The sequence below is a fragment of the Polyodon spathula genome, chromosome 9 (genome assembly GCF_017654505.1).
Source record: "Polyodon spathula isolate WHYD16114869_AA chromosome 9, ASM1765450v1, whole genome shotgun sequence".
Taxonomy (NCBI): domain Eukaryota; kingdom Metazoa; phylum Chordata; class Actinopteri; order Acipenseriformes; family Polyodontidae; genus Polyodon; species Polyodon spathula.
Window position 1 is genome coordinate 26,213,118 of NC_054542.1, and position 22,401 is coordinate 26,235,518.

At 37.3% G+C, this 22,401-nt stretch overlaps 1 protein-coding gene across 10 annotated transcripts in view; it reads right to left on the minus strand.

Moving 5' to 3' along the window:
• dmd (dystrophin) overlaps positions 1-22,401 on the minus strand; it is a 728,160-nt gene that overhangs the window by 423,024 nt on the left and 282,735 nt on the right. For all 10 annotated transcript variants that reach the window (XM_041259003.1, XM_041259005.1, XM_041259010.1 and 7 more), the window contains 5 exons: positions 19,066-19,153; positions 11,302-11,543; positions 10,433-10,613; positions 2,952-3,097; positions 248-460 (listed from right to left, as the gene is read on the minus strand). In XM_041259003.1, coding sequence (XP_041114937.1) covers positions 248-460; positions 2,952-3,097; positions 10,433-10,613; positions 11,302-11,543; positions 19,066-19,153 — 870 coding nt within the window. The remainder of the gene's footprint in view (positions 1-247; positions 461-2,951; positions 3,098-10,432; positions 10,614-11,301; positions 11,544-19,065; positions 19,154-22,401) is intronic.

The following is a 22,401-nucleotide window of genomic DNA, read 5'->3' on the forward strand; positions in this document are numbered from 1 at the left end:
AGTCGTCCTCATGGAGTCAAAGAATGGCCTTTCCTGCTACACATTTCCATGCCAGCCTATGCGCAGATCATTTTGAGTGAACTGCACTTTCATACAAAAAATGAAGGATAATTTCAGCATGGCCCCACCATCATGTTTGCAAGTCAGGTCTTTTCAAACAGCTGCAATAAGCTATGTTGTACCCTCAGGTACAGTAGGTCTCAAATAGCTGAGAACACTATAGAGTACAATGAAGCAGATAACTAACTTGAAACTGCTGGAGTTTGGTCATCAGCTCCTCCAGTTTCTGGCCCTGTTCTCCCAGCTGAGCTGACAGCTTCTTCCAGCGACAGAGGATGGCCTCGATCTCCAGCTGGTACTTCTTGCTGATCTCCACAGGGGCTTTCTGACACACCTCCTCCATGGTGGATGTTAGGTAGTTGAGGCCACTCTGTTGTTCCTGCAGGGAGCCCTGTAAGACCTGGAGGGCAAAAAAAAGGATTTTATAAAACCATTGCACCGACCAACATATAGTGAGACCATGACAACCTAAACCAGTTTATGTACAGTATGACTGATGAAGATGTAGGTTTTCTAATAAAACACAATTTACAGATAAGGTTCTTTATTACTTTAATGTTCTCTTAAAATGATCTTCCTATCTTCCTAAGTATCTGCCTAACCAAGTGTCCTTTCTTCCTTTTACAATTTGGAAGTTCAGTACACGCCAGCATAACCGGAAACGCTTAAGCGAGATGATCGCTTTAGGGAGACACTTTTATAGGAATCGATTTTCCTCTATAAAAAATGTGCAAGTCAACTTCGGTTTGTACACACGATAAAAGATAAATAAATAATTTGCTTTAGTGGGACGATTGGTGGGCTTCTCACCAGTGTTGCGCTTTGCCTGTACACTGAAAGCTGAACAGCAGTTTCAGGAAAAGTTGCACAGTAACACAGTTTCAATACAAAAATGTCTCAGCGGAGATACAAACTGTCACTCGCTGACAGGGTAGGTAAAGGTTCTGGAAGCTCTGCAGAACCCCACATCGTCTCTGTCCTACTTTGCTGCTCAATTTCATATCTCCAAAAGCCAGGCAGGGAGGATAAGCAAAAACATATGCTACTATGGGTGAGTGTCGATCAAACATAAATCCTGAAATGAAAAGGAAACGCAAGGGGAGAGACAGTAATGTAGAGGATGCACTTTTCATTTGGTTTCAGCAGGCTGCTGTCAAAGGAGTGCGGATATTAGGCCAATGCTTAAATTAAAAGCTTGACAAAACAAAACAAAAAAGTACATGTTCAGTAAACAAAATTACAGCACTGAAGTAAGACTTAATTAGAAATAAATGCATTTTTTCTTTAAGTACTTGTTCGCATGTGTTTCGGTGCACTTTATCTGCTGTACTAATTTACTAATCTGACTTGTGTTGTTCAACTGCACTTCTCTTTAATGGCTTCGACTGTATCAGTTGTACTGATAATAACAAACAGAGGAATTGCTGACTAACACAAACCACACCTGTACGTGCAAAAAATAAACAATCCAACTGATTTGTTTTATTTACCCCCCCACGTCGTATTAGTCCTGTTGGGCTCATAACCAATACAATGCAATTAATCTCCCATATTGGCAATAGAAAGACTGTGACAAAAAAGTGTAAATAAAGCACTTTGTCCACCTCAAAGACAGGTTTTACTTTCTTTTATAGTTTTCTCATATTCCCTGAACGATGGATTTTGCCCACAGACTGTGTTTTCCACAGGTACACCAAAGCAATGCATATTAACATGGCTTATTTTCTGCGATACTAACAGCTATGTTTTTTTTTTTTTTAAATAAATGGTATTGAGGGTTTGATTCTGATGAACATAAACAATGAAATCCATTGAAATATAGTGAGCTGACAACTCAAGCTGTCATTGAAGCCTGTGTTATACTTTATAAAAATATCCCTTCTATCAGTTTGATTATTTTGTGCTCAAGTGTTCTCTGCTCTACAGCCCCAGGCATATACTAGGCTCTCCAAGCTCCATTTAGTAGCCAGACAGCCCTTTATAGTACTCTACCACTGCTGCAAAGGAGTACACGTTCATGTTTCAGCACTGGCAATGCCATTTTAATTTTCTAGCTTTCCAGTTTGTTTTTATTTGACTTGTTTTGTTTACTATTAAGACGCGCCACTGGTTTGCCCTCCACGAACCTTTGTAACATCGGTAGCACTTTTGTAATACCCCGCTAACTACCAATGGTTCTTTCTCTCACACTGTAACTATTATGTAATTACATGGACATCTTTTTACCTGAAATAATTACATGGTAACACCACGATGCAGGTCATTTCCATGAAATGACACAATCATTCCACTTGTAATTGCCTTTTAAAACCAGGAAACATTGGTAGTACCAGTTTATTACCATACTGTTGCATGGTTATATATGCTGCATAATCGAAAATGTAACAGGCCAAGCTTTGGTCTTTGGTTTCCCTCAGAAAACACAAACACATCACTGAAGTCCAGCTCAGACTTACACACATGCATAAAAAAGGAATAAAGATTATGTATGTATATATATATATATATATATATATATATATATATATATATATATATATATATATATATATATATATAATATATAGACACACACACACACACACACACACACACAGACAATACAAAATAATAGTTCCCTACAGGCAGTCATTTAAACAAATAAAAAAGGTTTTTCAAGCCCTTGTACCAAAGTGGGTTTCCACAGCTGTACTTTCCTCCCTTTAAATAGAACAGTTTAATGAAATGCAACAGTGCAGGGGAGGCCCATGTGAAATTAATGATACTGAAAAAATTTAAATGTCCAGTGTTGAAAATAGTCTTTGTAAAGATTATTTTAATTGTATCTGGATATCGCCTCAATCACTTCATACATTTGTTTGTTTTTTTTATGTCAGAAAAAAAGCACAAACCTTTAACTCCTTAAGTCTCTGCTCCATGATCTCGTACTCAGTGACTGTAACCTGAGGAATGGAGAGTCTGGTTTCTGATTGCTGGATCCACAACAAGAGGGTAGTCACAGTCTCCTTATACCGGGTAGGTGGCAGGCTCTCTAGAACTAGTACAAAGCAGCAGAAAAGAAACAAATAAAACACTGACATTACACATAACTTCATTGTATTATGTGCGTAACATTAGAAACATGCATCTTAACACAAGACCCGTGGAAACTGAAATAAAAAAGGCTTTTTCATAGAGTTTGAAAATGGTCTATTTGAATGTTTCAGTATTGAGTATGGGTTCATCTTGTGTTGATGCAATCTTTACTGTCTATCTAATCAGGCGTCAATGGCGTTTAGGAGGATCCAGTGCAACACCAAGCTTTCTGGTCTCACGTAGAGGGTTACAATGCTGATGAATACGAATTCCTTGAAGATCCTAAAGGTGCTCTATGAAATTAGGATCCAGACTTCTTGCTGGCTAGTCCGTAACCTCTATGGTCTCCTGTTTAGGAATATCCATGACAATCCTTGCAGTATGACAACGGGCATTATCTTACATCAGAATAAACACAATGCCAATTGCACCAGCAAATGGTCCAAGAAAGTTTCTATGTATGATAGAGCTGTAAATCCATTCCTTGGAAGCACAATATGATCTGTGCAACCTCCAATGCAGGAGCCTCTCCACACTGTCAGTGAGTCATATTGAGCAAGGTTGAAATGAGCAAATCGTTCTCCTCAGGCTTTCCATACTGGAACACTTTGATCATTACTGAACCGATAAAATCTTGATTCATCGGTGAACAAAACAGGTGCCCAGTGATGTAGCTGCCAATTCTGGTGATCAAGGCAATTGAAGAGCTGTAGACTGAAGCAATCTGTTTCTTAAAGTCTGGTTTCTTATGGTGACTTCACTTGCTGTATTGAAGCCATGATTCCCAAACCAAAAATCGAATCTGAAATCTAAATGGGGGGGTGGGGGGGTGGGGGGTGCTGGTTTAAAAAGCAGCTGTCATAATGTATGAAAGGACATGTAAAATGTATACCTGTCAAATGCCGTAACAAGATTTTTGATTGTACTGGCGATGTTGTTTTTGCCATATTTAATGTTTGCTCCTTTAATATGGAATTAATGATCGAACAACAACAAAACGATGTGGAATATTGAGGTAACACCACATATACGCTGGATCATTCAATGAACTGTAGATTACACCAGTAAACCTTTCCTACACAAGACATATTGTTTTGATGTACCTGGAGATAAAGAGGACACAGTTGTTGGGCAATGAGTATTTCAAACATATCGTTGTCATTTCTGTATCCTTCTGTATCCCTCTTCTCTGTCATGTGTGTCAAGTGAGTTATTAACACAGGCAACAGATGTGCACTTGCTATCCAATGCAACCAATCATCACTTTAATAACTCTACTATGGAAGGAATACAAAAAAGTACTGATTTTGTAATTTATAAATTCAGTTTTAACTCGTTCCAACAGACCCAAATCCAGTTTGAATTTATAAACAGTATACCACAATGAATGGCAGGGATAAGACAACTTCACCCACTAAATGAGTTTGAATCTAAACGTAACTTATTTGTCTGCTTGACACAAGCAGTTGTTCCACTAAGCTAACAAGGTTCAAGCAGCCAGTACAAGCTTTTTGCACTAGTCTGAACAGATCAGTTTCAACTGCATCACACTTGAAGAGGACCTTCTTTTCACCTTTCACCTTATGAGATAGTCTGGGCTATGGACCAAGAACATTAATGTTTCCATATTAGTGTTATAACAATCACTTAAAATCAACACTGTTTAGCCTTATACTAATTAACAGAGGGTGTCACTACTTGAGGACACCACTGAATATATATATATATATATATATATATATATATATATATATATATATATATATATATATATATATATATATATATATATATATATAGATAGATAGATAGATAGATAGATAGCCTCTTTTTTGTTGTCTAGCCCTTAACAATTATTAAGTAGGTTACTCCTTAATGTATGATCATTGTAAAATATTTAGAAAATTATTATATTTGATACTCAATGTGATATAACAATACTGCCAACATGTGTCCCATCACAAACCAGTGGTAGTGCTTGAATTTGTGAGTCACTTCATTAAAAAAATAAAAAATAAAAAAAAATAGGCTTACTGCCCTTTAACAAATGGCACTAGCACTAATTTACTATGACCAATTAACAATTTAAGAAGAAGAAGAAGAAGAAGAAGAAGAAGAAGAAGAAGAAGAAGAAGAAGAAGAAGAAGAAGAAGAAGAAGAAGAAGACTGAACTAAAGCACGAACAGTTTAATCAGCTCTGACTTTGAAGGGTTTAAGCTAATTTAACTGGCCGTTTACATACTGTGCAATAGCTCAGAGGTTTTTGGATTGAAAGCAATGGATCGGCAATATCTTGGCTGGCAGAAATATGACTTTTTTCAGATATATGACCTGAAGAAAGAAAACATTGAAATGCAGTAGCTTGTATACAGTGGTGTCCTTAGGGAACTATTTTATTAGAATTGACGTATTCCATCAACCAGGAGGTACTGTCCTTCAGATTTGATGTGAGAAGAAAAAAAAAAAAAACACACATCATTTCTGTTTTCTAGGCATTAAAGGTCCCCAAGCACTTGTCAAAACAGAGTGGGGTGATAATCCCAATGCTGCTGCTCAGTTCCCTCACAGAGCTTCATATTCCCTCATTAATGCATACTAAGAGCCTCTTCGTTAATAGGCACACAAGTTTCAACAGATACTTTCTATAATCAAATAAAACAAGCGGATTCTAAAGTTTATGTGCATTGTTTGAAACACACAATTAATTAACTAGACTTCCTATGGAAAAAAAGCCACAGAATCTGACCTTGCAAGTGCCATGAGAAGTCAGTGCTAAAATAATAGCGTCATTAGCATGCATAAGTCAGAAAAAGGGGTTATTACTGAATGAACTGGCACATCCTAAGGGAGCTGTCGTGAATATACAGTCACATTAAAACTGTGCATATGATTCCATGACCAAATTAATCAGAAAACTGTCTGTGAATTTATATCGGGAAACAGAAGGGGTGGCTTTACCAGGACTGCCTGTACTCAAATAGCTCAACATTATAACATACAAAATATTGTGCATACAGCTTTCTGTGCACGACATTTCTAACCAAAATGACATACATTATATTATAACAGTGGTGGCTCTTCCAAATGTTGTTGTAAATTGTTTAATTCAACAGATTAAACCCCCATCCAAACCCTGTAGGAGTTAATTGTCTAATTTTACCTGTTGAACCTGGAGTATAATGGCCCTTCAGGTCCGTGACTGGCCACCCCTATACTCTAAGGTCCAAATGCTAGCTGGCACATTGGGGTATATTATTTCCGGTTCACAAGAGCGATATACAAGCATAAGGACACTCTTTTTGAACAGGCACAATCTGCCAGGTGCCCCAGTAGTTTTCAGAATTGTGTCTCAAGTTTAGAAAATTAATTATGTGTCTACATTACTAAGCCATTAGTTCTGAGGAATGATACCCACTGAGGGAACCCGTTTTCCTGAAACAATCACTGTGTTGAATGTAGGGCTGTTGCTTTACTCTAAAGCTGTCCCCCAGCTTACAATTAAGGCATTTTCTATCCCTTTATCGCCAGGAGGGAGAACATAGATAGAAGATAAAACTGCTGTGACCGGTTTGTCTTCCAGTGCTGCATTGAAGCCCAAACATCTGCACGGTTTTACTGGATTGAGCATGGTCAATTCCAAGAGACTGTTTGACCCAAGAAAAGAACAAAAAAAAGTTCATACTCACTTGAAAATCTGTGAAATCGACATAATTATTGCAACATTTTCCGAATTCAATCCATTAACCTCTGAACAAATCATAGCACATCTGTTTATTGTCTGGCATGAGCAATGCCAGTGTTGTCCTCTGCCACCTTAAATGTACTGTTTTTACTAAAAACTGTGGACATACAAGTTATTCACCACTACTGTACATTTGACTATAAAAACCAACAGTAACTGACTTCCTCTCTGTCTGCCTGTCTATCCACAGTATATATCTAATAACCTCAAATGCCTCACAATACTCAATGCGTGATTAAAATCTTGATATGAATGCCAGAACCCCTGTCTATGAATTTTCATGCATAGACTGCTGGCCGTGTCCTTGAAGCTAATCAAAGTCAAGCCCCCTGGGAAGCTCTAACCGATAGCTGATTGGAAGTCTTTTTATAACAAATAAAAAAGCCATCAAACACAATCCTTCCTTAATCTTACATGGCACTGCTTGCAGGATTCTATGCATATAACATCTGTAGAAAATGACACCCTTTGTCACTGTATAAATTCACTAAAGTTTAATTTAGCAACTGTCCAGATACTGATATACAGTAGTTACATCTACTTTGAAAGTACTCTGACAGACTATTCAAGATGGAAAGGCAACATTATTTTTGAGGAACTTGGCTCTAGTATCCAGATTTGAAAAAATACAAAATACAAAAAATTTTAAGCAACAAAATTATTAGTTTTTATTTTGAACTTGCTATTGTTAAATATCCATTAAATATGACATACTTTTGAAGGAGGTGTAACGTGCTGTTTTCTCTCATGATGTCACATATATGCTGATGCTGACAATGTATCTTCCAGAAATTACCAATATATGCAAATCTGTTATCTAGTCATAGATAAAGGCTAAATAATCTGTGCTTCTTGGGTATTGTGCAAACTGCATGTTTGCCTATACAGTATCAGTAAAACCTCACTAATTAAATACAAAATACAAATTAGGCTGCATTTACACTGGGTCTGTTCAAACAGAATCGGTCTGGTTCATTTAGTTTAAAACAATGTATCAGTGTGTTTGCTACTTACACTTATCTCTGAGCAAAGGCACAGAGTTTGTTTGGATGCAAACTAAAGTTTGTTTTTTTTGGTCCTTTTCCATTTTTGTGTTCACAATGCAGTTTTCAACTGTGTGAACCGGATGTTAACAATATCCTGCAAGACATATTGAAAGATGGCAGCTATTGATGTACTGCTCCAGTTTTTAATATAGCATGTTTTAGATTTTCACATATTGCTGTGGAAGAAACCACTGGAGGAGCACTTTACCAATTTTAATTAATGCATGCATTGAATGCCTACAGTAGGAGAATAATGCAGGTTCCGCAATTCTGCACAGTTTGCCTACCTTCACCAGTAAACAAAGTAATTTAAGAAAAGACTGAATATATTTTACTATTTTTGTGAGTTGTGTCTAGTTCGGCTTAGAGCACACTGATGCAGTTTTGTAATTAATGAAAAAATTACACACAATAGCAAAACCAGTACGATTAACAATTTTACAGTTTCCAATCATGACAACAAATTAAGACTGAAGCTGTGACAATCCCAGTTTTCACAGGATGTCTGGTAACTCCAATGTCGTTTCCAAAGACATTTTTTATTTTTTGTTCTACTTCAGAATAGAAACTAAACTATGTGTGAAATGTTTACTTCTGAGTCAGGTTACCTTGTATATTTCATTTCCTATGTGCAAAAGGACTGAGTCCAGCAGTTGTTCACGTTGGCGTTTAGCAAGCAAACCAGACTCGGTCTGTTTGCCAAACGGACAGAGACCACCTCTTTATGTGGACTCGGTAAGGTTTGTTTCCCAAGCAGACTTTGTTGTTCACACTTCACACGTACTGAACCATACCATGTGTGGACCAAACTCTCTAAACTGACCCAGTGTGAACACACCCTTATTCAAAGCAAACTTTAACACATTGCATTCCATTTTTCCAACATGGTTTGGCACTTGTCTCGGAATCAAAACAGAATACCGATTTCTACAGACAATTTATTTTATCAGATGTTGTTATTAGGGTCAGGTAATCAATCTATTCCGATTCTAAATGTTCCCAAACAGCTGACACATTTGGTAATGATAGGCATTTAAATAAACAATCTTGTCAGCCTTCTTTTAAATGTTAAGGCACAAGGTCCAAAAAGACACATTGCAACATGCCCCGAAGTGAATTCATATCACAACAAAGGTTCATGCCCAGCTGCTCTATACAGTGGCCAGATCAACAGCAGTCAAGACAGCCTTGGCAGTTGTTTATCTGTCACAAACGTGTACACTGACAAATAAGAACGCTGGAAAAGGAGCAAAATACTAATATTCATTAACTCAAATGCACAAAATACTGTTAATACAAAAACAAAACAAAAAAACAAACAAAAAACTAAAACAAAAAAAACAACACGTACAAATACACTAAAAGGCAACTGTTAATATCAGAAAACAAGCTTGTATTTTACTTACTTTCATCACATTCAAAAAAGCTTCACAACTGGGTTTAAAATAAATAACGTCATAAAAAAAAACTGTATGCATTACGTGTACCGTGTAAAATAAATTAAATTCAGTTTTCTTATCATTTATCCTGAGCCTCAGGGTCTCTTCATTGCTGTTGAAAAACAAATCGGTAAGCTCGCTGTACAGCCGTGTGTGTGTATTGGCTGGAACATTCAGTATGACGCGCATTATATTATTATTCATAACCCGGCGTTTAAAACAGACCCGGCGTCTATGATCATAGTTCCTAGCAGCCCCGGTGCTTATTAGAGACAATTATTTGAAGTTTTACGGTAGTCTTTTTATTATAATCTTTTTTATGCTATTTTAATAATGTTTTATTATGCTGTGTGTATTATGTTTTCTGTAAAGCACCTTGGGGTCTTTGACGAGAGGTGCTATATAAATGAAAGAAATACATAAATAAATTAAACAAATAAATAAATGAATATAAACATGACATACTACATTATAAACAAAAAAACAATATGACTGAAACTAACAAATTACGTAGTTTTAAAGTTTGATATGGGGAAGAGAGCCAGTAATTTCCAAAAAAAAGAAGGTACATTTTGGTGTGCAAGCTTGTTCTTGAGAGGCTTCCCTCTTCGGTGTACAAGGACAGTTGAGTCTCCTCCTTGCCCCTCTTTTTGGGACTGTTTACCTGGCTGCTAATTTGATCCAAGCTTCAACAGATCAAAAAAAACAAAAAACACTTTCTATTGGGTTTTTAGTGGTGGTACTATTATATACTATTTTATACCCCCTCTATGAGTCTTATTCTTCTGAGTAGCATGCGTTACAGTATATATTCCCCAGCTCAGATTTATGGTTCTGAAGAGGTTGCAAATCAAAAGAAGACAACGTCAGGTATTGAGCAATTGCAACTAAGAGTGCAAAAGATATTGCTATGGCAAGTCATTTATAAGCTTTAATAAACATATGCTGAATATATGTCAGTACTCATGGTCATTATGGTTGTTTACAATATTACCAGCATATTTAAACTGCAAAATAATGCATTTATACCTGAAACTCCACAATGGCAGTTTTTATGGGCACAAACTTACTAGTCTTTAGCTGTTTTTCCCTTGCCTGAAGGTCACCCAAAACCTGGTTACAGTGGTTGGTGAGCGCTGCGATATCAGCCTCAAGAAACATGGGCACTTCTTCCTTTTCCTTGAGCTCTTTCCCTTGGTCTTTCAACTTCTCAATTTTAAGCTGCAATGCAGACAAGCGAGCAGCCTCATCCTACAGAACAAGGAGCAGCATTAAAAGAACAGCTTCTTAAGATAAACAGGATCGCTTCAGGTTAGGTTGCCCTTTCCACGGGTTTTGGGTTAAAGTAATATGGTACAACAATATAAAACAGCCCTCTTCAACGTGTCTGTTTGCAGTTATCAGATTCATTCAATATTATCAGTGCTGGTGTGTCACTTTCGACAAAGAAAGCATGCAGACCAATACATATATATATATTATATATATATATATATATATATATATATATATATATATAAAAAATGTAATGTACTGTAGATGGCACATCCGTACCTTTACATTAAAATAAAAATAGTTCAATATAGATACTTATCACTTATGCTATGAAGGAGTGGAAACAAACATGTTATATTCCTTATATAAATTGGATTTGGTATATGACTTATCCTTAGCTTAAATGACAAAGGTGATTTTTAAAACAGTGCAAAGTTGTCAAAACATTGTCGTACATATTTAAACAGTAACAATTCATTAATACTGATTTTAAAGAAAGTGATTTTCTTTCTAGGACATCAATACAAGTTCAAAAGGAAATCATATGTTAATTCATACATAATTACATTTGAATTACTGACACCCATTGGCAGCCCGCCAGTAAGTATAGGGCTCAACTAAAAGGCTCTGGACTGCCTATGCACTGTCGTCATAGGCTACTTACCTTGCATTTCTCGAGCTGTAGTTTGATGGATTCAGGATCTGTTGCTGGTGCTTGTTGGCTCCTCAGCCAGTTCTCCACAGTCACTACAGCCTGCTCAATCTGCTGAAGCTGGCTGTAAAAGGCTAAAATCTTGTTCTGGTACTGCAGCCAAGCCAGCCTCTCTCCAAGCAGCTGACAGAACTCAACCCAGCGGTTGTTCAACTGCTCTGAGGCCTGCTTGATGTCATCAGCGTTAAGGCCCTCTGGATGGTACAGATAAAAATAAAATGCCATTCAATCCTCTTGTAAGTGTCACTTATATGCAGACATAAAAAATGAAACCTCTGACAATCTAAACAACACCAACAAAAAACACAAGTCAACAAGCAAAACAAACATTCCACCCAGGGAAGGACCTCTTGGAACACCAGACATTACAAATGAAACTATTTGAAGCTCCTACCTTTGTTTAAGCGAAAAGCTGCAAAGCAACATCTCAGACATTAAGCCTAGTCACAGTGGAAAATTAATTTAATTATCTACTGAACTCTTACGGGTAAACTGCTACGAGTTCTATGAAAAACCTATGAAGAGTTTACAAACATAAATTAACCTTGTTTGTAGAATTTTTCAAAGACATGGCGTATTTAAAAAAAAAGAAAGAGTATTAGGGACTAAAATATGTAAAAAAAAACGAATTTGTGTGTTGATTTTGACGGGCGTATACAGATAACTATTTAGAATTTATCAGTATGATTTGTACGTCACATTAGGAGCCTCTAAGGAGTTTGCAAGCTTTTCAACTAATGCCACTACAAAAAAAATACCCTGTGACCAAAAAGGAGATCATGAGACTGAAACTCTGGTTGTAGCTAATTTTCTGCGTGGAAATACAGCTGACACAAAGTCAGGCAGGAACATGAAAATTTATTGGAGAACCATCAATTTCTGTCAGCATGATAAAACAAAAAAGGCTTTCCCAAATAGGGTTTTACTCATATGTTAATAATATTGCACTTTTTTATTTGGGGTCTAGACCTCTTGAATATCTTGTTGATAACTACAATCAGAGACATTGGAAACAAATTGGAAGTTACAGCAGATAGACAGATTCAACCACTGTAGCCCATATGTTTGTTTTTTGTACCGTTTCAGTTGCTATGTCGTTCAGTTGTCAGCCTGTGTCATACAGTATGGTTTAGTCACTACAATGATTGAAATGACAATGTTTAATTTAAGTGGCCGGCGATGAAGGCTCTATGCGCCCCGAGTCGAAAGCAAGGGCATTAACTGAAGTCAATGCCAACTACCACAAGGTAGGGCCTTCATCTAGAGGGCACTATTGATATTAGAACATTTTATTTCTCATTATGTATTTTCTTTATAAAAATACTTGAAAACCTAGGTTTTAGGCAAATAAAATTATACTGTACATAATGAGATAAATTTATTTTTAACTTTATTAAATAAATAACATTTTACTTGCCAGAGTTGTTTATAGTCTATCTAAACAGTGCCACATATATTACTGAGCTTGGTTTGTAAAAACTAAAACTCCAGTCGAGCTGACCGGCTGTGATTGGCTTATTCGGCAGTTGCGTGTACAGGACCAGTTGCTTTTGTCAGTCCAAATTATTGATTGACTGGTTTTGGTGGATAATGAAATAAATTTGGATCAATTGTGTCTTTGTTTAGTATTTGCTGTCCAATAGATGTTAACTGAGCTTTCATTACAGCAAGTCAAATGAAAAAGCCAGTACTTGCGTGGATTGATTTTACATTTGATTCACAGATGATGCTGTGATGTTCCAGCTGGCATCTAGTGTGTGATAGAAGTCCACTAGAGCAGGAAGCCGATTGGTTGATAGTACTGAATCGTTTCCTAATGACAATTAGAAAAAATGAACCAGCATGGCTATTTTCACATTCCATTTCCCAAGACTCATTTACAGGGCTAGGATAAGGTTGACTGCAGCCACCCTAAAATATGTTAGCATGCAAATATTCAAGATTATTTTTTAATGAAGGCTGGCTAGATTTATTAAAATAGTTTTATGGGTAAACAAGAAAACTAATAGCACTCTTGAAATGTCACTACTTTTTATACAACATTAGATTTCTTGATTACTTTCATGTTTACGTGTTCATTTTTCATGCACTCTAAGATAAACATATATATATATATATATATATATATATATATATATATATATATATTATATATATATATATATATTTTTTTTTCAAAAAAGGAATAAAGCCTTATCACGGTTGGACTGACGAGATCAGTTGGAAGAAAAGTGATAAGGTGATAAAATATTTCAATTGTTATGCTTCTTCAAGGCTATCCAAGTTTTATATGTCAGTGAATCTCAGCAGTATAATATTACTAATAATACTATAATATTACTTATAATTTACATAGTTCAGCCCGTAAGAAATTAAATAAATACATAAATAAATTAAACCAACATAGGCATCACGTTGCATTGAAGTGTGCTTATTACATTCATTTTTCTATCAAAAGTGTAGTGAAGGATATAATGCTTGAATTGCATAGAAGGTTAAAGCTACGAAGATTTTTGTCAGGTTATATTACTTTGATGAAATAGTGTAAGCCTTTTATCGTCAGTGGTAATGCAGCAACACTACAAAGGTAATATGATGATTTTTTTTTATTAAGGTGCCATGGAAGAGCAAGGGCAACTACAGTGCCGTGTGCCCTTGAGAGAATGGTACCACAGTGGTAATAGTTGCATAAATAGAGGATATGCAGCACCGAACATGATAAAGTTATTTGATACTAGATCTCTTAAAACTTCTTGTATACTATTTATATACTGTATCAGAACCAGTGGTAATAATGTAGCTAGCTAATTGTTTTTGTTTTTTCTTGGGTTTCATTTCACTATATTTATTTCACTAATATAATGGTATCCTAACAGCATCTCAATGATTTTCCTCAAAACCATTTTTTAAGGGATATCTTACAGTTGTACTATGGTACGTTCAACATTGCATCGCAGTTGATGCGAATATCATCAATATCGTAACAAAACACGGACAAGCAGTTGATCAAAAAACCCTAAACACTAAGCAATTGTACTGCACCTGGTACCAAAGTCTCTATGTGATGCTGAGTGGACTGTTACTCCCACACTTTAAGCCAGCAGTGCGCTGTTACTGGAACTAGCACATCGCAATTAGCGTGCAGATATTGGTATATTCAGACGAATTAGGGCTTTCGCCCAATTCAAATTTGATTGCGCTATATGCATACTGAATGTCCACCTAGAATACATTTGCATCTCATGTTTCTAATTACCGATGCATTACCATATGCTAATAGGACTGTATTAAAAGAACAGAAGCATTGCAGTATGCTGGACAGAGGCCAGTGCATGTTTCCACACTCGTCTGTTGGGCATGGGAATACGCTATAAATGTCACTATGATATGAACATGTTATGTTATTATGGAAATAAAAAAAAGAGGCTTATTGCTTGTATGTTTTTGTCGCAAATTGACGATGGTCATCACCATCAACTTTAGGTAAACTGGCCTCGCTATATCATGCAACATTGAGGTACATTACAAATACAAGATTTAATACTCATCATTGTATATTATATGATTTGGTAGGCTGGACTTCTTTGGATTTATGCAGGTTGAAGCACTGGTATATTCTGGTATATAAGGCTATTCAATGTAAATTACCCTCTTATTTAAATGAATACCTTATAGCGTCCCATAGTAACCATCGCCTCAGATCTCATTCTTTTTTGCATTTTAAAATCCCGAATGTGCGTACTGAGGCTGGTAAAGGATCCTTTGCTTATTATGCCCCATGGTCCTGGAATGAGTTCCAGTCCAAACTAAAGCTGCAGACCCAGATATCTTTATTGCAATTTAAGAGTAAACTGCATGATTTCGTGACTGAGAGTTGTAATTGTTTTTAATAGTTGACTACTTTTGTATATTTTGATTATTGTTTTAAATGTGATTTGCCTGTGTCTTAATTGTATTTTATTGTGTATTTGTTCTTGTTGTCCAACTGTCTTGCTGCTACCTGCTTGGCTAGGTCTCACTCGTAAAAGAGGTTTTAATCTCAACGTGACTACCTAGTTAAATAAAGGATTTTATATATATATATCCTGGTATTGAATGTTGATCTACTAAAAAACTAAAAAAGAAAAAACAAATAGGAAGATATTGCATAGTCGGCAAACAGTTTGGGGTCATACAAGTACTAATATATTTGTGCACAGTTTTTGCAAAGGCTTTGTTGGGCACACAAGCTGTCGTCTTATATATTATAGATTATAAAAAACGGCGACTCATGTGTCTAGAAAAAAAACTGTTTTTTAGAAGGGCTAGAAATTCGGTATCACGTTTTCGGAATACTGGTATCCAGAATACGTACGGATTCATTTGGAATACCGTGTTTACATGGCATGGAATAACTATTCAAATTACCCACTACTCTGAATACAAATGGAATCCTGATAGAACAGGACAACTAGAACAGGTGCCCGGATGCAATATGGGTGCAGTCAATTGCACCTACCACGCGCGGCACATGTGCAACCTCATAAAAACCCTGCAAAATCCCTGTTTGCTCTTGTACTGGGGAATTTAATATGTTCCTCAGCATGTCGCAGCAACGCACTTATGAACCTGTCGAGGTGGCGGGACACGGCTGACTGGGTGATCCCCACTGTATCACCTGCTACCTTCTGGAAGGTCCCGGTAGCTAGGATACACATACAGACAGGCACTACCAATTGCTCAGACAAGGCATGACTGCGCAGGTTTGTTCTTGCCTGGTCATCATGCAGCATGTGGCATAGATAAGAACATAAGAACATAAGAAAGTTTACAAACGAGAGGAGGCCATTCGGCCCATCTTGCTCGTTTGGTTGTTAGTAGCTTATTGATCCCAAAATCTCATCAAGCAGCTTCTTGAAGGATCCCAGGGTGTCAGCTTCAACAACATTACTGGGGAGTTGATTCCAGACCCTCACAATTCTCTGTGTAAAAAAGTGTCTCCTATTTTCTGTTCTGAATGCCCCTTTTTCTAAACTCCATTTGTGACCCCTGGTCCTTGTTTCTTTTTTCAGGCTGAAAAAGTCCCTTGGGTCGACACTGTCAATACCTTTTAGAATTTTGAATGCTTGAATTAGGTCGCCACGTAGTCTTCTTTGTTCAAGACTGAACAGATTCAATTCTTTTAGCCTGTCTGCATATGACATGCCTTTTAAGCCCGGAATAATTCTGGTCGCTCTTCTTTGCACTCTTTCTAGAGCAGCAATATCTTTTTTATAGCGAGGTGACCAGAACTGAACACAATATTCAACATGAGGTCTTACTAGTGCATTGTACAGTTTTAACATTACTTCCCTTGATTTAAATTCAACACTTTTCACAATGTATCCGAGCATCTTGTTAGCCTTTTTTATAGCTTCCCCACATTGTCCAGATGAAGACATTTCTGAGTCAACAAAAACTCCTAGGTCTTTTTCATAGATTCCTTCTCCAATTTCAATATCTCCCATATGATATTTATAATGTACATTTTTATTTCCTGCGTGCAGTACCTTACACTTTTCTCTATTAAATGTCATTTGCCATGTGTCTGCCCAGTTCTGAATCTTGTCTAGATCATTTTGAATGACCTTTGCTGCTGCAACAGTGTTTGCCACTCCTCCTACTTTTGTGTCGTCTGCAAATTTAACAAGTTTGCTTACTATACCAGAATCTAAATCATTAATGTAGATTAGGAATAGCAGAGGACCTAATACTGATCCCTGTGGTACACCGCTGGTTACCACACTCCATTCTGAGGTTTTTCCTCTAATCAGTACTTTCTGTTTTCTACATGTTAACCACTCCCTAATCCATGTACATGTGTTTCCTTGAATCCCAACTGCGTTCAGTTTGAGAATTAATCTTTTGTGCGGGACTTTGTCAAAAGCTTTCTGGAAATCTAAATAAACCATGTCATATGCTTTGCAATTATCCATTATCGATGTTGTATCCTCAAAAAAATCAAGCAAGTTAGTTAGGCACGATCTCCCTTTCCTAAAACCATGTTGACTGTCTCCCAGTACCCTGTTACCATATAGGTAATTTTCCATTTTGGATCTTATTATAGTTTCCATAAGTTTGCATATAATAGAAGTCAGGCTTACTGGTCTGTAGTTACCTGGTTCAGTTTTGTTTCCCTTTTTGTGGATCGGTATTACGTTTGCAATTTTCCAGTCTGTCGGTACCACCCCTGTGTCAAGAGACTGCTGCATGATCTTGGTTAGCGGTTTGTAAATTACTTCTTTCATTTCTTTGAGTACTACTGGGAGGATCTCATCCGGCCCAGGGGATTTGTTTATTTTAAGAGCTCCTAGTCCCTTTAACACTTCTGCCTCAGTTATGCTAAAGTTATTTAAAACTGGATAGGAACTGGATGACATGTGGGGCATGTTGTCAGTATCTTCCTTTGTAAAAACTTGTGAAAAGTAATCATTTAACATATTTGCTATTTTTTTTTCTTCCTCTACGATTTTGCCATTTGTATCTCTTAAACATTTAATCTCCTCTTTGAATGTTCTCTTGCTGTTGTAATATTGGAAAAACATTTTGGAATTGGTTTTAGCTCCCTTAGCAATGTTTATTTCTATTTCTCTCTTGGCTTTTCTAACTTCCTTTTTGACTTGCGTTTGCAGTTCTGTGTACTCTTTCTGCGTACTTTCTTTTTGGTCCTTTTTTAATGCTCTGTAAAGTGCCTTTTTTCGCTGAATATTTTTTTTAATTGATCTATTAAACCATTTTGGCAATTTAGTTTTACATTTAGATTTGTCTACTTTAGGGATATAATTGTTTTGCGCCTCTAGTACTACATTTTTGAAGAACAACCATCCTTCTTCTGTGGGTGTTTTCTCTATTTTACTCCAATCTACTTCTGTTAGTCTCTGTTTCATACCTTCATAGTTTGCTTTTCTAAAATCGTAAACCTTAGCTTTATTCTTTGAGTCTCAAGTATGTCTCGGTCGTGAGGATACGTGGACACGACTTACTCATTGGTGAGCTCCTCATATGTGTGCTGAGGCCGGCACCCTTTCAGCATATCTTTGCCTATGTCGGGGTTGCTGTTGCTGGGTGTGCCTTGCATCGTTCACATCCAAATGTCGACGGACACGCTGCATGCTACCCACGTTTCCCATTGTTGCCTGTTTGTAGTCAGTGCTGGAATGGTAGTGTGCGCGGAGTTAATGCAGTCCTTTTACAATTCTGCACGTCACAAACCTTGATTTTTGCTTGGCGCATATGTTCGAATATACCAGGATCACGCATATTGTTGTCCATTCCCCCCATATTGCGCGATGCATACATTTTATTTCTGCACAGCGCAGAATGGATTGTGATGCGCAAAAGGATGTTTTGAATATGGCAACTTGGCACAATTTCGGCACAACAGCCATTTGCGACGTGCATACCCCTCTGCACGGTGTGCAAACCTTTCGAAGATCGGGCCCCATGTTTGTAGACTGAAAACTGTTCATTACAAAATAAAATGCACGTCCATGTTGACATTAACGTTTAATTAAAATTTCCAACTGGCAAATAAATATAGGTTGCAGAAGTCTCTATACAGAATACGAAAAAAAAAGCACATATTCACACTCACATACACTCTCTTTTTTTTTCTAATAACTTCAGTGCTACAGATATGGGCCTATGGGCTGCACAAACATCGAAGAAGATTACTTAAATCAACTCCCATGTAATTACCATTCACCATCTGTTCCACCAGTGCCTGAGCTGATCGGCTGGCATCTTGCAGCTTTCTGTGCTTCTCTGGCTTCTCTCTCTCAATGGCCTGCAGCAAAGAAAGCAGTGTGTGAACATTTCCGAGGAGAGCCAGGTTACTTGCCCCACAAGTCAAAACAGCAGGTTAAAGAAAACTCAAAAATAAAAAAAAGGTTTCAACTTAGGGCAAATACTGCTGAAGGAGCCTGTGTCTAAAATAAAGATAATGTTGCACCCCTCACCAACTGTAAAACAGTTTTTTTCAATAGCACATGACACTTTTGTGGCACCTGAATCATTCTTGAATGTCTTTTTCTGGGGAAATGGCCTGTTTGGCCACAGGGTCGGTCCAATTAGTGGGGGGGTTGGGGTATGCTACTTGTCATCTTGAGTCATCACATTATCATGTGTCAAGGCATCAAACCCTTTTTTAAATAGAATTTATGGCACATTGTCCGACCAAGAAGCTGTAACTCAAAGTCACAGCTAATAATCACTTAAGTGTTTCTCATTTTGAACACCATAATCAGGCACTGCAAGGCCCAGTTACATCTATTAAACCCCTTCTCACTCAGATATATATATATATATATATATATATATATATATATATATATATATATATATATGTGTGTATTATATATATATATATATATATATATATATATATATATATATATATATATATATATATATAGTGCCTTGAAAAAGTATTCAGCCCCCATCCCTTTTTTCACATTTAAGAGTCTTACAGCCTGGGATTTTGATGCATTAGATTGGGAACACACATTCTTCTTTACAGAGTTCCCCACACAAATAAAAAATAAATAGTAAACAATAAAATAATACAAATTAAAATACTGAAATGTCATCATTTTTTAAGTATTCATTCCCCTGGGTCAAATTGGTTGAACCACCTGTGGCAGCTATTACAGCCAGGAGTCTTTTTGGATAAGTCTCTATTAACTTTGCACACCATGATGGAGCAATATTTTCCCATTCCTCCTTGCAAAATTGCTCTAGCTGTGTCAAGTTAGTTGGGGAACGGTGATGGACAGCAATTTTGAGGTCTTGCCACAGATTTTCGATGGGATTAAGGTCAGGACTCTGACTGGGCCATTCAAGGACATCTATTTTCTTCATTTTAAGCCACTCCAGTGTTGCTCTGGCAGACTGCTTTGGATCATTATCCTGTTGAAAGACAAACTTCTTCTGCAGTTTGAGTTTTTTGGCAGAGGGGCGCAAGTTTTTATCCAGGATTTCTCTGTATTGTGTTCCATTCATCCTCCCATCAATCCTGACAATACTGCCAGTCCCTGCTGCTGAAAAGCATCCCCATAACATGATGCTACCACTGCCATACTTTACGGTGGGGATGGTGTTACCTAGCTAGTGTGCAGTGTTTGATTTGCACCCCACATACCGCTTAGCGTTCAGACCAAAAAGTTCCAATTTAGTCTCACCAGACCACAAGACATTCTGCCACATAACTGCTGTATCTTCTAGGTGACGTTTTGCAAACTCTTTGCGGGCAAGGATATGAGTTTTCTTCAGCCAGGGCTTCTTCCTTGCCACTCTCCCATAAAGGCCCTTTTTGTGGAATGCCTTGGAATTTGTTGATACATGAACATCATCGTCCATCGCAGCCACTGACTTCTGTAACTCATTCAGAGTCACAGTTGGCCTCACAGTAACTTCCCTAAGAAGTGCCCTTCTTGTCCGGCAACTTTAGAGGGGTGGCCTGATCTAGGCAGTGTGGTGGTAGTTTTGTATTTTTACCACTTATGTACGATGGACTGCACTGAGCTCCGAGGGATGTTCAATGACTGTGAAATGGTTTTGTACCCTTCCCCAGATTTGTGCTTCTCTATAATCATATCCCTGACTTGTTTAGACTGTTCTTTCATCTTCATTTTGATTCTTTCTTTTGAAAGTCTCTACCATACTGTGGGACCATGCAGAGAGAGCGGTATTTATCCTCACAGATTCATTTAAAGCAGCTGATCCACTAATTTCTTACACAGATGGAGTCCATCAACAAATTGTGTGACTTGTTGAGGTAATATATTGCACCTCAGCAAATTTAGGCTTGCAATTACAACGGGTATTTAATCTGATAATTTCTGTTTTTCATTTTTAGTAAATTGTTGAAAGCTTTTGGAATTTTTCTTTTGATTTGACATAGTGCAAAAAACACTCAGGAGATTCTGTAGCCATGTGTCAAAAAGTTTTGTGGTCTGACGAAACTGAAATGGAACTTTTTGGCCTAAAAGCAAAACGTTATGTTTGGCGCAAACCCAACACAGTGCATCACCCAAAGAACAGTATCCCTCCTGTGAAGCATGGTGGTGGCAGCATCATGTTCTCATCGGCAGGGACTCGGGCATTTGTCAGGATACAGGGGAAAATAAATGGAGCAAAGTACAGAGAAGTCCTTGAGGAAAACCAGCTGCACTCTGCAAAAAAGCTAAAACTGGGACGGATGTTCACCTTTCAGCATGACAACGACCCAAAGCACAAAGCTACACTGGAGTGGCCCAGACAGAGCCCCGACCTAAATCCAATCGAACATTTGTGGCATGACTTGAAGATTGCTGTCCATCAACACCCCAAAGAACTTGACAGAGCTTAAACAGTTTTGTAAAGAAGAATGGTCATATATTGCCAAATCTAGGTGTGCAAACTTGGTATCCCTACAGACTCACTGCTGTAATTGCTGCCAAAGGTGCTTCCATCAAGGGGGGGTGGAGACTTAACCAGTTATGATCTTTCAGTTTTGTATTTTTAATATATAATTTTTTTCTCAATAAAAACTTTTTTTCCCCTTAACAGTGTGGAGTATGGTGTGTAGGCAAGTGGAAAAAATCCTTACTTAAATGCATGAAACTCCAAGGCACTGCCACAACAAAATGTGAAAAATGTTCAAAGGGGTGTAGACTTTCTATAGGCACTGTACATTCAAAGATTAATTTTAGAAATTCTATCACAAAAAAGGCTGCAATAAAGATGATCCCTCCTAAATATATTATCTGTAAGTAATGGGGCTCAGCTCTGGTTGTTTCTACCTTTTTTTCATTTGTATCACGCCTACTCTCTTTCAGCTCCAAGCAAACACAGCAGGTTAGTAACAGGAAAATGCTTTTTTTTTTTTTTTTTTTTGTGGTCGTACTGCAGTGACACAAACATTTCTTTTCAGTTGGGTTCTTACGTGTTCATTTTTTTTTTTAAACAGGTGAGTTGATTAAAGCAGGTGAAGCGAATCACCCGAGGGTTTCAGTCTGATAGCTTATAGTTTAGAAGCTGAGTTTTATAACACAG